General features: G+C 35.2%; 1 protein-coding gene across 1 annotated transcript in view; it reads left to right on the top strand.

Moving 5' to 3' along the window:
• LOC127660590 (CUB and sushi domain-containing protein 1-like) overlaps positions 1-16,757 on the top strand; it is a 524,643-nt gene that overhangs the window by 249,625 nt on the left and 258,261 nt on the right. The window contains exons 7-8 of the mRNA XM_052150909.1: positions 6,202-6,283; positions 8,549-8,673. Of these exons, the coding sequence (XP_052006869.1) occupies positions 6,202-6,283; positions 8,549-8,673 (207 nt within the window). The remainder of the gene's footprint in view (positions 1-6,201; positions 6,284-8,548; positions 8,674-16,757) is intronic.

Here is a 16,757-nt window from a genome sequence, read left to right as displayed (position 1 = left end):
AGGAGAGGAAAATAAATGGCCAAGAAAAAGATCAGAAAAAGGGACACACGCTTTGATCAGAAAGAGTAACTGACATTCACAATCAGGGGAGATGACATTTGAAGAGCACATCAAACAGAGGGCCATGTCAGGTGATCAAAAGACCTCACTTCACAACTAGCAAACACACACACACACTGGCAAAGCCATTGACCTTGCTCATGATCCCAGTGTGTTTGTGATGGTCAGGGCCGATGACTTTATATAAAGTGGTTTGTGTTGCTGTGGAGGTTCTACATGTTAATTAATTTCCTTTATCAAGCTAGTCCTGCAAAGCCAAACTTTTAACTATCTGCATAAGCCTGGTCTAGTTTTCAGCTTATACTGGCCAAGAACAGCCTATTTAAACAGAAAGAGACCCTCTGACAGACTTAGAAAGTAACTAATCACGTTTTATTTTGTTTGTTTATGCCAAAAAAAACAAAAAAGAATCTCCATAGAAAAAACAAATAGAAAATGTGAATATATTTTGTAATCATACTTTCACTGTGTCTTAAAGTAAATACGTATTATTTCACTGAACTGAATATAGCTGAATAGCTATTATAATATAATATAATAGCTGCCACAAGCAGCAATTATTGGGGTGCAAGAAATTTGGAAAAGTGGAGAAAATGACCAAAATTGCCAAATTTGAAAGAACAGATTTATCAGGGGCAAAGTAATTTCATTACTACGAATTCTAGTTTCTTTGTAGGTCTGGTGGATGCACACTCACAAGGATTAGCTAAACTAAACGTATATCTCTCATTTAATTTCCATACGCCATTTTAAGTTTTCTGACAAACCTACTTTTTGTATCTCCTTATAAACCATTGGTCAGGTTGCCACAACATTTTGCATGTATTATCAGGGAATGACTGGGACTAAAATTTGTCCCTGGAATTATCCATCCCATCTGGCCCAGGACAGAGAAAACATTTTCAGGTAGAAATAGACATTTGGCAGTAAAGCATTGATTTTGAATTGGGATGAATATGTAAACTGATAAATGTTTTTAATAAAAAATACCTAATTACCGTAGGCCTACTGTATGTTCAAACGTTCTGAGGATTTTCTACCTGATATTAAACTTTCATGAGGGGTTACTATAATTACTGAATTAACTTTTTTCTTCAATTAAAATTCCTCATTCAAATTCAAATATAAAAAAAATATATATAAAAACCTCATAGCTTCAATCTTATTTCATGGGGATCCAGCCTTTAAAGCTCTTTTGTTGAAATATCCTTTGTAGTTGCTCTAATGAAAATGTACCTGTGGTATTAGTAAGATCATGGTAATCACAAGTAAAACCAAGATTATCATTACCATGGCAAAATGGAATTATGGTTTCTAAAAACAAAGAATCTCTGGAATTTATCATGAAAAACAATATCCTAGACACATTGAAACTATTAAAACAACCTCCATAAAAGTGACTTATATTCCTACTTATTTAAAGGGGTCATGACATATTCAAAGTGTTTTACTTACAGTTTTGCGAACCAATAGTGTTTTAACTGCCCCATCCTTCAATAACAGTTCCTTTGCGAAGCTTGAATCATATTGTGACTAGTTCAAAAGAAATCCATGCTGATATGAGCCAGAATACATACATTCCACGCTGAAACTTCTGAATACGTAAATGTACAATCCACGGTGACATTGGGTGCTTCAACAGGTCAAAACAGAGACACGGTCTTTACCAGAGCAACATCTCACATTCTCACTCATGTGTTTCTCACAGTCAGTGGCAGCAGCAGGATGAGATGCGTTTTTAAAAGTTGCACTTGTACCGCTCTAAAAACATGGTGAACTTCGCCTGAAACGCATCAGTACGATCAAAGACGTCAATCTCTTGCTTGTTTACAAAAGACCAACAATTAAAAATAGAGCAGATGGGTGCAAAAACGGTCCAGGATGCCTTCAAAACAGCCCAACAGCAAGACAGCAAACATGCAAGATGAAAAAAATGGTGGGCTCAATTTTAGATTTATAACTTGAGATTGTGTCTTTTAAAAGTGGCATAAGAAGCATGATAATGGTTGAAGCTGTTCGTCTAGTGCATATTTATGTAGAAAGACATTTAAATCTAGATGGAGGTGTCCTGTGTAAGTCCACATTGGCTGAATCTCTCATGAAAGTTGATCTCTCTCCTCTTAACCAGTGTGAATGTGCACCAGTGCACAGGGCCAAGGGTGCAGTGATGAAAAATAGGCATTGGTGTCTTGCTGAAGAGGCAGTCATATGCAGACGTATGTGGTCCATGTGACATCACAAGTTCCATAAATTTCAAACGAGCCATTTTTCTAGCTTGGTTTAAATAAATGCTCTTTTTCTATTAATGAGGATTTTTTCAGTTTTGAAACTTACAACATGTTTTTATAGTGCAATGACCTCTTGTATGTCAAAAGATCAAGGAAAATTGTATTCCTAGTGTCATGACCCCTTTAATATAAATATAATAATAGTACCATTTATTATAAATGTATACAACAAAACACCGTTTTATACAGTTAGGGTTACTTCAGTAACTGCAAGGTTCATTTATATAAGGGTGTTGATGTACATGGCACAATGTTTTTCTGTTTACCTCGTCACTGTTATTTACACTGTTGGGCTGTTTAATCTGGTTTCAACTAGCTTCAGCAAGGAGCCTTTAATGTTCACATATCATTGAAGAAAATCAGTACAAGTACACTTTTGCTAGTGGATGTCTAATGTACTTGCTTCTAGGTGCCTCCAACAATATATATATTTTAATTGCTACATACTGGGCATCTAACCTAACAAAAAAATAAATAAATATAGCAAGCGGCAATCATTGGTGCCCAAGCACATGTGATGATATAACCAAAATAATCAGAATTGACAGAAATTATCCCGTGGATGCCAAATTATACAAAATGACTATATAAAAGCTGCTGAAAGCTGATTGGTCGATGGAAGCCATGTTTTTCAAAATATGCAACTGTCCTCATAGACCTTGATGACACCTTGGACAAATAAACTGCATGCAAAATGTCAAGTCGATCGGACCAAAGGTTCCATAGTTAGAGCCATTTTTATTTTTAACCATTATAGCGTCACCAAGGGGCAGAGGTGCGCAATATTTGTGTGTGTCCTCAGAATGAACTCATACATAAGTGTACCAAATTTGGGGATAATATCTCAATCTGTTCAAGAGTATAAAAGTGGCCTATTATGAATGTTTTGGCATACAGTTTGAAGATGAATTAAAATGTTACAATTAATTTGATTACTTTTCATTTTGGGATTCCACAGAATGTTTCTGCACAGGTTTGGTTCCAATCGGGCGAATGGCCTACGACAAGTTAGAAAAAGTAATCTTTTAAAATAATCTTAAGTATTAATTGAACGTTTTTTTTTTTAAACCAATGGTGCTTAAGGCAAAGTTGTTTAGAATGAGGAGGCTTAAAGCATGATCTGAATAACGTGTTTCTTTTTTAAAATCCGCTATATATATACATTTACAAAATACAAAATATATTGTACTATATATAAAAAAATTGGCAACCTGGAGGCACTATTGTGTTTTACATGCATGTAAATTGTTATATATTTATATATATATATATATCAAATTTTGAAGTCAATAATTGAAGTCAACAGGGATTGTTGCTAGGGTGCTCTAATTGGTTGCTAGGGTGTGGCTAAGTAGTTTTTCAAGTGGATACATGAAGTCTGATTACTCACCCATGTGACACAAGCCAACTGTCATGTCTCTAGTACATCCTGATCCAAATATATCCCCTTCAGCCATTTTTAATGGAAGTCAGTAGGGCTGATTGCTAGTGTGCTCTAAATGGTTGCTACGGCATGGCTACGCCATTTTCAAGATGATAATTAAAGACTGATTGGTAGCCTGAGTGGAATGATATGTCTCTACGACATTCTGATTGGGAGATATGATCTCACAAATATAATTGTCTTGTCATAGTAGGAAAAAAACTATTGTTTTCATGGGAAAGAGCCTTGCCATAGTATGCCTATGGGCATTTTTGGGCTGGTTTTAAGGCAGCATTTTACAGTTTTCGGATGCAGCCATATTGAAATGATGCGAGACAGAAACGGGGATAATGTAAAAATAAACACATAATATAATTCAAGACATATGTAAAGATATCCCTAAAACAATGTGACAGTTAATCCTGTCTGGCAACTTGACAAATATGTTGACAAATATGTCACTAAGGTGACATTTGATTATCTACAATAATTTTGGAAGTCACAGATTTATTTGCGAACGAATATTATATAAGCCATAAGACATTGTCAGTGTACCACATTTCTTCAAATCAATTTATTAATAAATAAAACTGAGATATACATTTGGTAGGACTTGATGCAATGATTTCGAGGTAGAAAGCATTTTGATTTTAATGTGGAGTAATTAACAAAATTACTGCTGGCTGCTGGCGGCCATGTTTGATGATTTTTTCCAAATGATATTTGAGTGCTGTGTTAGCCTTTGGGCCGTAGAAAATGCAAAGCAATGTTCAACATCATTGATCATACAGCTGCGGAGTAATGAGCGTTTTTCAGTTGTAGCGCCCCCTATAGGCATAATTTGACACGACTTGGTGTGCAGCCTCAGAATGTCGTGTTGTCTACATGTATCAAATTTCATTTGGACTTTTAGTTTGGTAGATATAGGTTGATTTCAATTACATAAATGACGCCTGACCATTTCATTGGCTTATATCTTCGTAACGCTTCGACATAAAAAAAATCTTCAGGAGGTTCCATAAATGATGCATACTAAATTTCATGTGAATTGGACATGCAGCCTTGGAGGAGTTCAAAAAAGTAAATATTACAGAAAATGCAAAATGACAGAAATGTAATCGGTAATCTATGTGTGTGGGTGCCTGAGTAGTGGGGGGGATTTCTGACCATCTCACCAAATTTAGTGTCTCTGACTTACGCTCAGTCCTACGGTGTACCTTCGGTGCTTGGACCCCTTATAAGAAAATTGGTACACTAAATCCATATCAGGGTTGCTGCCCATTCAGTGCATGGACCCCTAAATATAACTTGATTTTGTCCATCAGGAATTGATTAGATCATGAAAAGAGGTTACTATATGACAGGTTATTGGAAGGAATGGGTTGAAAAGCAGGTGATGTCAACCAAAAAAGAAAGTCATTTGTGAGATGGAGCAAATTATTAATGTACATTTTAATGAATCTACATGATTAAAGCTCAAATTGGATCTTAATCATTAAAAAAAGGATGTGCATATAAACAAGGTCATTGCTTAACCTGAAGTGGAGTCATCCGTGAACTCACCTGATGTGATTTTAGCCAGTAAATGAACTCGGAGCAATGTCAGAAAGTGGGACTGTGAGAACACAAACTCACTCTGGCTTAAGAGGAACATGAATGCAGGGAGAGGGGAACATGGGACATGCTTTGACCTTTCTCTGCTTTTTATGGGAAATCGCCTTGAGCTCAACATCACTAAATCCCCTGTCAGATCTTCAGAATAGATATTTCACCTGTGAATGCAATCTATACTGGCACAGTGATGAATATTGTACAGTCTGGGGTGTATTGAATGGGAACATGCCATCTCTGATTAGACTGCGTTTTCTGTTCTATTTTACTATTTATTTCTTTAAATTTTGTATTGTTAGGTAGGTTTTATTGTGTATATATCCCAGTGGCTCCACACAGTATTTGGACAATTAAGCCACACTTAAAAATGTAAAAAACCTGATCAGCCTGTCAGGGAATTATTTTGCGATAACGTCTGGCTGAAAATACATGATCCCTTACATCTTAATGGTCCAAAAACAGGCCTCAATATATATATATATATATATATATATATATATATATATATATATATATATATATATATATATTCCATTTGACTTTGGGATTAAATTTGATCAGTTTTTAATGGCTTTGTGTGATTCATCCATATATTTATTGCCGTCACTATTTAAGATATCTCACTAATTGTACTTTCCCAGCAAAATGCTGTAAGTGTGCAATGGCGAATGTAAGTTGGTAATGAGGCAGTACATCTGCTGAGATTATTCTAAAATGCTTTCTTGAATTTGAACATCACACACACGCACGCACAAGTTGACATTTATTTCCTCATCTTTCTTTACATACATTTCTTTGTTTTCTCTCTCTTTCATGCAGTAAGCCAAGGAGGGATGGCAGCGGATATTTGTCCAGATCCAGGGATTCCTGAAAATGGCAAACGAATTGGCTTGAGCTTCCAGTAGGTCTTCTCTCCTTTCTCTTATCTGCTGCGCTTGTCCTTTTTAACGGCCCAATCAGGACCTGCTGTTTGACACGTCTGTCTGAACTCCCACGCCAATAGGCAGTCACCACTAGGACCTTTGTTCACTGCCTAAAAGAAGAACCAAGATCTGTTACATGTTCTGCATTTAATAGAATAGAGCACAACAGTGACCGCTCACTTTCTCAGTGTCCTTGGTTCTGGAAGATATTTTCCTATTCATTTTCTCCATAGGCATTTCAAAATATTCTTCCATTAAGAGTTTTAAGCCATGAACCAAGCTAACCATCTTTGAGATGAATCATAACAGTTGTTTTAATATAATAAACTTTTTGTACATAATAAACTTTTATTGAAAGCAAAAAATTATTTTGAAAATTGAAAAAGTACTGTTAACATCATTTATGAGCAATGAGCTACTATCCCATTAAGCATTGCAAATGATTTAATCAAATAAAAAATGGCAGTATAATATAAAACTGATGGCTTATAGTTATTGATTATTTAACCTTACAATTATAAAAACAATATATTTTAAGTTTATTGCAGAATATTTAGATATACAAATACTTACACTGCAAAAATTGGTAGCCTGCAATTGTTACCTTAAGGTTGTATTTTTACTAGAGGTCAACCGATTTAGAATTTGAGTTTGGATTTTGCAGGTTTTAAAATTTATTTATTGAATGCTAAAAGCAAATACAAATTCTTAGACTTTCCTAAATATAATGGGCAGACATAGCAGATACAAGAGCCCAAAATGAATACAATCTCAGATGCATTTTACAGTGTAACCAAAATCCTTCTAATAACAATATATAAATACATAAAAAAATTTGTTTCGGAGCATAATGCGAAAATATGAGCAAGTCCATATACGCATACTTATTTCAGGACTCTTATTTTGAAATGACAGAGACTTGGCTCTATTACTATTCTCTGTATTTAAAATTGTATTTCCAAAAAGCCACTATAGGCACTGATTCATCAGTAAAACTGATATATTGGTCTACCTCTAACTTCTACCAAATTTAACCCAAAATGTATTTATTTATGTATTTAAAAAAAATTTGTGTGTGTAACTTAATGTAGTCAGGTTTGTATAGTCAGTCATATAAAAAAAAATGTTTTACTCAAATAAAACTTGATATTTTAGATGATACCACATAAAGCATTTTTTTAGGTTACCAGACACAATATGTATTTATTTTTATATTATTTTTGTCAGTTTAAGTAGTTTGAAAGTGTAGGGTGTAGGGAGACCGACAAAGGACATTATTGGCACTACTTCAAAGAGTACTCAGTTGTTTTTCTGCAGTTTCCATTTCCATGGTAATAGTGAATTGGGATTATGGGTAGTGTAGTTCTTCATTGTGAATTTGGCATTTAAACATGATTTTTTACAATGAAGTTAAAATCACACTGACTTGTGGCTTCATGAGCAGCACATTGTATATCATCACAACATCAGAACTCATTGAAGGTTAGTATTGAAAGGTTTTATACTAATTACTAGAGCTGACAGAATTAACGCATTCACACATGCAATTAATTTAAAAAGTTTAATGCTTTCATTTTTCTTAATTGCAATTAACACATTTACCATTGATACACCATAAACCAGCATAAACACTGGTTGGGATGGCGGAAACTTTTAAATGTGTCCGCTTGGAGACATTGCACTGACGCACACACAACAAACACATACACACAACAGCTCTGTGTCAGTGATCAAATGATTGGAAAGGACCTCTAATTACTATTTGATGTACAAAACAAACCCAGATGGGACTTGATAGAAATCAATTATTTTTCAGGTTATGTTTATTTTTGTTATACTTTTTTAGACTTGGTATTTTGGAAAAAATAAAACCTTGAAAAATATGTTTGAAAACGTAATGTTTTAAACTTAATAATTAAGTTGTGTACACTTTCATGTATTCAAGTTGCAAGGGAAGTATTTTAATACCTTCGTGATGGTTACATAACTTAACCTTTTTTAAAGTCATTAAATCATTGTTTTTGATTTTGTAAAGAACTGATAAAAAGTGACTTTTTTCTATATCCACAGTATGTATATATATATATATATATAAACATGGACTTCATTTTCTGGTGGGGAACAGCAATCACTTGCCTAACTCAATGTGATGACATGTCAAAAGATCTCAGCACAAGGGTTAGTGGCGTGACTCGTGTAACTGGACGATTGCTGACGGTAATTTGTTTCGCTAACTTCTGCAGGGTTGGAGCTAGCATCCAGTTTTCCTGCGACGACAGCTATGTACTGCAGGGATCAAAGAGCATCACATGTCAGCGAGTGACTGAGACGCTAGCAGCCTGGAGTGACCACAGGCCTATCTGTCGCAGTAAGTGTGAATATGGGTCTCGTTCCCCCCATGCAAACACTTTCTGTAGGGATGTTGTCAGATGTGGTTAAGTGAGATATGTGCCACATGGCAGTGGGGAGTAACACCATAAAAATGAATGCCCCAAGGGTTTTACCAAACATTTCACACTGGCATACATGAAGATATAAAAGAAAATGTCTGGTTTTGAATTAAGCATTTAAGATTTTCTTGAAGTTCCTTGATTTCTATGTTCCAAAACCTAGTCAGCTGCATGCATAGTTAACATTTAATATTTAGTACTTTCAAGATGGAAAACATTTATACATATAAATGATGCGATCCAAAGTGCATTTGAACAGCGGTGAAACACTTTCTTATGATGCGTTACATTCATATGAGCAGACAGAGAAGTAATTTTGAAGTAAGTTTGGAGCAGAAGAAATAGAAATAAACTTTGTGTAAATTGTCAGCTTTACGCTAAGCTAAAATGCTATTTCTAGTCATTTTACATGCACATGTTACCAGATACAATCATATTTTTTATCAAGAGAATTCACGTTAGATCACTATTTGTTTTTTTTCTTGTAAGACCTTTGATATTAGGGCAAAAATCATATTTTTGATAATAATTATGAATAATTTTCCTGTAAAAATATCTAAAAATCCTTAAAACAAGATATATTTGATTTATCGACCCACTATGGGTACTAATATGCCCTGTACTGGGATATGTGCTCCACATGTGCCGATAACTCTGGTAACCCCCTGTGATGTATTTTCCATGGTGCAATCTCCCTATCGGCAGACCCGCATCTCCCTTGGGCAGAGCTCTTTCTGCCCCAGCCGCTGTGTTTGTAGAGCTCCTCCCCTTTGAGGCAGGACCTACCACTGCACTCTTCCATGTGCGACTGGTGAGCCCATGTGTCGTATTGCCACATGTTGACCTCCCCTTTTGGGCAGGATGTGGTCTCCGTAGGGTCATTTCCCCCTGAAAGAGTAGGAAAGGAAAAGAACACCTTCCCTGATGTGTATAATAGCGTTAGATGGCCCCAGCCGTATCTAATACTCTGTGGAGAGAAAACGTAGAGAGAAAAGGCCGCTGCTGGCGTGGCATGCGCGAGGGACCGACTGGATCTGGAGAGAGAGCGTGTGAAGGGGACGGAGCCGTCTCTCGCTCCTCAGCCAGATCCATACGCGAGCCCCACGATGGAATGGTGGGTGCTGGCTCTTGGAAGTAAGCGAGACGAGCGCGTAACGTCTTCACTGTGAACACCTCACAATGCTCACACTCGCCTCGCTCCAACGCAAGAGCAGCATGCTCTTCCCACAAACAAACAAAGCAAAACTGGTGTGTGTCCGACTCAGCCATACGACGTGACCATGGAAACACACACCGTTTGCTTTGATGATCGTTCATTATTTTAATTTTTATACATTTTTTTGTCTTTCCCACACTTGAATGACAGAAAAGTGATGAAGAAGTAATCCAAAGTATTTAGCATAAGTAATCTAACGGAATACGTTACAAATGACATTCTATAGCATGTATTCTGTAATATGTCGTGGAATACATTTAAAATGCAACCCTCCCAACACTGCATATTACCCAATATTTAGTGTGTTATGTATTGTTATGCTACTATATTGTATGTTTATACCATATAACATATGTTTACATGTTAATATCAAACTCACTAGGTTTCGGAACAGATCCTAAAAATGTTGCTGGAATACAAGCCATCCAGGCAGTCGTGAACTATGTTTATTCACTAAAACGTTCACTTAGTTCTGCACTTTTATGAAGATCCTTTCAGCTTTCGGACAAAGCCTGACAACTTTGTTGAAGTTTGTAAATTCTGTCCACATCCTTTGATTTCATACTTCCATCAAGTAAATGAATGGGGATCAATGTTTGCTTTAATTAGGCACTGCCATTTGAAGTGCCATTTGCTAGAGCCTATCCTTGTTTCTGAAACCCCTTACCCAGAAAGAAGGCTCATTTATATGCAAAATGTCCAGTTTAATTGAAGTGTTGCTAGCTTTTGCAAACACTCCCTCTCATTATACTGCCATAAACATGATGAGTGATAACAAAGCTACATCAACGTGTGTTCATTATATCAAACTGCCACAAGTTACCATCAGTTTGCAGGTGTGTACATTTGTGCTCTCATAACGATCCGGTTTGATCAGAAACAGTGGTTATAGTTTTAAGACTCAAGGCTTTCCTTAAAGGGGTCATGATATCCTCTTTATATATATACTGTATATATTTATATATATATATACACCGTATAGCATCAATTAGAATTTGCACAGGTGGGTGCAAAAATTCGTCCATGACGCGTTTGTACTCAATACAGCAAGACACAGAATGGGGGTCTCGTTTTAAGACTTGCAACATAGCATTACGTCTTTTAAAAGCGGCACAAGATTTATATCCAAATGATAGAAAAATACATAAATGAAAAAGACAAAAATGTCCAGAAGGTCGAATAAGGGTTATATTATGTGTCACCCTTTTCAATATTTTAGTGAATAAAAGTGTCAAACATCACATTACTATAACAACATTTATGTGCCTTGTTCTCTGTATTGCTGCAGTTTTCTGGTGAAACACTAGAGGTGCTACAACAACAATTGATTTCATTTACTTTCACTCAAATCAGTTAAATGCCAGATTAACACGTAATAAACATATCACATGGAAACACGTATACTATAATGCACGATTTCAAAGATGAAATATTTTAATGCTTGCATTACATAACCAAATACATTTACAAGCTAAGTCAAATATAACTAAGTTGCGCAGTGGTGTTGGACTTTAAACATGGAACACCCCATTTTGACACCAGCACAGCATGTGAGTCGGCACGTGCCGAATGAGCTGAAATTGACATAGAAGCTCCACAAAATGACATGGCTGCTTCAGCTATTACAGGGTTGTTGTTGTTGTTATTTTTTGTCTCACATTTGCCTTTATTACAGTATTGGTTAGGTTAAGATGTAGGATTTAGAGTAGGGATGTCAGTTTTGTTTCTTTAAAACGATAACAATGATGAGTTTTTTAGTGTTAATGTTCAGTTATTTCATATTTTCTTTTTATGACATTAACGGTTAGATTTCGGTTAAAAGTTTAGGTTAAGGAGATAGTTTTGTTTTGTTTTCATAGAGCATTAACCCTAAAATCATCATCTTTTTTGCACACTAACTCTCTTTATTTCACCTCGAAACGATATGATATGTGTAATTTATCATGTTGTTTAATTTAGCCAAAATGTTGCTTAAAATGTAGAGTGCTGGTGCAGAAATCTGGTACAGATATTTGATTTTATTTGCTAAATGATATATCAATAGTAATAATAATAAAATAAATACTAATTATAATAAAAAAAACTCTTGGAAAAATTGTCAAATGTAGCACAACTGAAAATGGTAAAAAAAAAAAAAAAAAAACTTTTATTTTTTACAGCCTTTAATTTCTCTTTTAATTAAATATATGATTATTTTATGAATGTATAGGTTCATACATTCGGAACTCTTACAAATTCAAACTGAAGTATTTATCATTTAAAATTGATTTTTAAAGCCGAGATCATCCTTTAATATTATTATCAATGCAGCTGTGTTTTTCTTGCTCTTTTTATCAAATATAGCTGTGTTCATATTTTTATTCTTAATACGTGAAAAATAAACCATAATTGTGTAATTTATCCATGGAAAACAAAACAAATAAATGACTACAATAGTATAATTGATGCCATTATAATTGATCTATAAAAACACCAATTCTACTTCTTTTTTTTCCAGTTTACTATGAAACTATGTTAGATGATGTGATCTATGAACAAAACATGCCATCATGACAACCCTGTACCATTGAGGTATATACAGTATATGCACATATTTATTATTGCAAGTATAGATCACATAAATTGCTGAAACCAACTCTTTACACAGAATTTCATAATCCATTGTACTGATTGCACTGATATAAGATCTGTGAAATGCAACGAGGTGGAGGCGATTCGGCTATCTGTCAAATTCTTCTCCAGCTTTATTTTTGGCAACCAGAAGTCTGATCTCAGCGGTCATCTGTGCTTAAGATGAGACCTGAAGTGTCGCAGTTGTGAAAGGCACAGAGGACACGGGTTTCCAAATGACATTAATCAAAATGAAATAAGGCAGAGTGTCACAGGCGCAGATGGAGCGGTAACCATGTTTGACAATTTCTTCGCACAATTCTCGACAATCGCTGATTGATCCAGACACTTTTTGGTTCTGCAGTGCCAAGTAACCTTTTTAAAGACAAGCTTTAAATGCTTCTTTTTCTTCTTTCGAGGATACGCTAAGGGGCTGATGGGATAAAACAGGAAGTTAAAGATCCTTTAGCCTTGTGATTTATTAATTTCCAGTGGGCTTTTTTCTGCTCTTCTTCAAGAGAATCCTGTGAGATTTTTTTGTTAATTATAGAGTGTATTCCAGACCTGTAAATGAGAGGAAAGCTCTATTGGACTGCTATTTTTATCACAGACTGCCACATTTGATAATTTAGTGCTGCTTATAACAACAGTTTCTGGTGACACTTAATAATAACTTTCATTCAAACATCTCTTTGTGGATAAGTTAAGGTTTGGGTTAGCGGTTAAACATTACAAAAATCACAATACCATAATTTGTTGGTTCATAATTTTGCCATCTCATATGAATTATTACAGTTTGTCATGAGACCAGGTTGGATAAAGCAGCTTTTAAAAAGAACTAAAAATTAATGTTAGTATTACTATCAAATAAACTTGAATTGTAATTTAGCCAGAAACGTGATGTTTTGCGCAGAATAGTATTGAACCCTGCTGTGGTATTGAAAAATGGCACCAACCATTGTTATTCACGGACATTTTTGACCGGAAGTGGGAAGAGGAAGAGAAGGGAGGAGGAAGAGAAAAGGAGGACGAGAGTGTGTTCTTCGTGTTTGGAAACATTTGAACTGAAATAGGCCGCATCCCCAAAAGTGTCCTGCACCAATAAGAAGTGACTTTTCAGAGTCATATGGTTGACTGGGCTGTCCTTTCTGAAAAAATAACCTAAGCGAGCTGTTGGATACCAAATATGATCTTCTTTCATGAATATTATACGTGTAGGTAACAAAACATGAACAGCTGAGGGGCCTTTCCGACCAATGTTGGTGCCTGGCCTTTAATTTATGATGTTGAATAATTCCAGGATTGCAAAGGTTGGGTTTTCCTAGATTCAAATCATGTTGCTGCAATTCTTCTGCATGAATAATCCTAAAGATTTATTTTGAGACATTATCAAACTATTATTTGTCAAAGTTTAACATTTTGCATGCTTGCTTGCAATTGACCACAGTGTTACAAAGAGAAGACAGAATAATACATTTTCTACCAATAATTTATTTCAAATATAAACATTTTATAACTCAAAGTAAATGCATAATAATATTAAAACAAAAACTAACATCAAGGAACAGAAATGAACAGCAAAATTCTGAAAATGTAATTAGAGTATAAAACAGAAGAATCTGATTAGACATTTAGCAATTTCAAACTTTCTGTAGTAAAACAAATTTATATTTAATGTGTGTGTGAGTGTGTGCGTGTGTGTGAGTGAGTGTTTCAGATTGCTGTCATCAGCTGGAACATAACAGATGACTTTTAATGCCAACAATGACCAAAAGATGGCTTTAGACCTCCACATATTGATGCCCTGGTTCTCTCTCTCTCTCTCTCTCTCTCTCTCTCTCTCTCTATCTCTGTGTGTGGGTGTGTATGTGTGTGTGTTCTGCATTGTGAGTGTGTTATCATCCCACCCATTCATTTCTGAGTGTATGTTTTATCATTGTGACTGAATAATTTTACAAATGTTAAAAAAGCTCTGGGTTGTAGTCTCAACATATTCTCACAATCTCTCACAAGTCTCACAATCATACTGTGTGTGTGTGTGTGTGTGTGTGTGTGTAAGTGTGTTTGTGTGTGAGTGGGTGTGTATGTTTGCATTGAGGATGTTTTAGAGTCTGTTTGTCTGTCTGTCTGTCAGACAAACTCATTGTGGCTGATTTATTGATTGCATTTGACAAAAAAAAAATCCCATTTTCAATGGTCGGACAATTTTGACTGCAAATACCAAAGGTGTGCCAAAATTGTTGTTTTTTTTACGACCACTTAGACTTATGGAATCAAGCCATATTCAGATGACAAATGGATGAAAAGTCATCAAGTCTTGTACGGCTCAGATAAAGGAAACAATCTTTGTTAAATGAGGAAAATGTATTTCAGTCAAAAAAGACTGAATACCATTGGAGGGTTAATGATTATTTTAGTAGGGAAACAGTGGCAAATGAACTTGATACTAAAGATCGACATAATTACATTTATTTAGCAGACCCTATAATCCAATGCGAATGATCAATGTGTCAGTACATATGGCATACAACAGATGTTCTGTAGTAAAATATGTAAACAGACGTTTATTGTAATGAGTATTTTAGTTTATTTTAGTACATATTAATTATATTTGAATGCCACCAAAACCACCAAAGTTTAAATCCCTTGATTTACATACAGTACAGTAAGTGGTCATTCGCTTCTGAATTATAAACTAATTTTCAAATAGTGGTTCTGAGAAGGGAATGATCCAGTGAATTCCCTGTTTGAGAATATCTGTCACGTAATCTCTTTATATATCCACCTATCCAAACCTTCCTCAGTGCCCTATGGAGAAGTCGATGAGGCCACAGTAACAGAGCGGGCCTGCTGTTATAAAGTGTCAAAGAAAATCCCTGACTAAACACAAGGGAGAAGCAGTTAATACCCGGCACAGTTTAGGGCTGAAAAAACCTGACTCTGTCAATGATTGAGTCAAGTTATTCTGAGGTATGACCTTAAATGCATTAGCTCATGTCGTAAGGGCTCCATGTTTTCAAAGTATTTGTATTTTTATTTTTATTTTTTTATTGTGGTGTGGGGTGGAAATATAAGCTCTATTCCAAAAACCTTTGAACTGCCTACCTAGATAGCATTTAAGGTATCCTAGGTGTGCATTCGACATGAAGACTGTTTCCAAAACCTCTTTGAGTGTATTGTGACAAGCTGAGTGAAAAATGACATTCAAGATGGCGTTTGAAGGAAGAGAAATGTTGATTTTAACTATAGTTATTAATATAATTTACTCAGTCCTGAAAAGTATCAATGAAGAAATAAATATTTTTTAAACACTGTATTTTAATTTGTGTGGAAGTCTGAGTCAATGTATGAGAGATCATGAGGCTGCTCCAAAATTTTGAGTGCTGGTCGTCACACAAGAGATCCTCAAGAGTACAGATTACAGCACATGTTGATGAAGTTATGTGCATTAAGAGTTCTTTTAGAAACCCAACCAATTATTGGTCAGGGCACTTATTAACAAATAAGTACAGCGTTGTTATAACTACTTTTTTTTTACTGATTATTTTTTTGTTTTTTGAAATATTAATTTCATCATGCTGTGGCTTACGTTCTTTTGCATTGTGGCTTAATTTTGTTGTGTTGTGGCTTAATTTCTTTTAGGTTGCGTTTTGGCTTAATGTTGTTGTGTTGTGGCTTAATTCCATTGTGTTGTACCTTATTTTTATTGTACTGTGGCTTTTCCATTGTGTTGTGGCTTATTTACACTGTGTTGTGATTTATCCATTGTGTTTTAGCTTATTTTCGTTGTACAGTGGCTTAATTGTGTTGTGTTGTATCTTATTTCCATTTTGTTGTTTTTTTCTGTTGTGTTGTGGCTTAATTTTGTTGTGTTGTAGTTTACTTTTGTTGTGTGTAGCTTATATCCATTGTGTTGTGTTTTTTCTGTTGTGTTGTGGATACAATTTGTTGTAGTATATTTCCATTGCGTTATGGCTTTTCCGTTGTGTTGTAGCTTATCTCCGTTGTGTTGTAGCTTATCTCCATTGTGCTGTAGCTTATCTCCATTGTGTTTTAGCTTATCTCTGTTGTGTTGTAACTTATCTCCATTGTGTTTTAGCTTATCTCTGTTGTGTTTTAGCTTATCTCTGTTGTGTTGTAGCTTATCTCCATTGTGTTTTAGCTTATCTCTGTTGT

This window comes from Xyrauchen texanus, chromosome 20 (assembly GCF_025860055.1).
Source record: "Xyrauchen texanus isolate HMW12.3.18 chromosome 20, RBS_HiC_50CHRs, whole genome shotgun sequence".
Lineage (NCBI taxonomy): Eukaryota > Metazoa > Chordata > Actinopteri > Cypriniformes > Catostomidae > Xyrauchen > Xyrauchen texanus.
The sequence above is the reverse complement of the archived record's forward strand: the minus strand, read 5'-3'. Positions and strand labels throughout refer to the sequence as shown.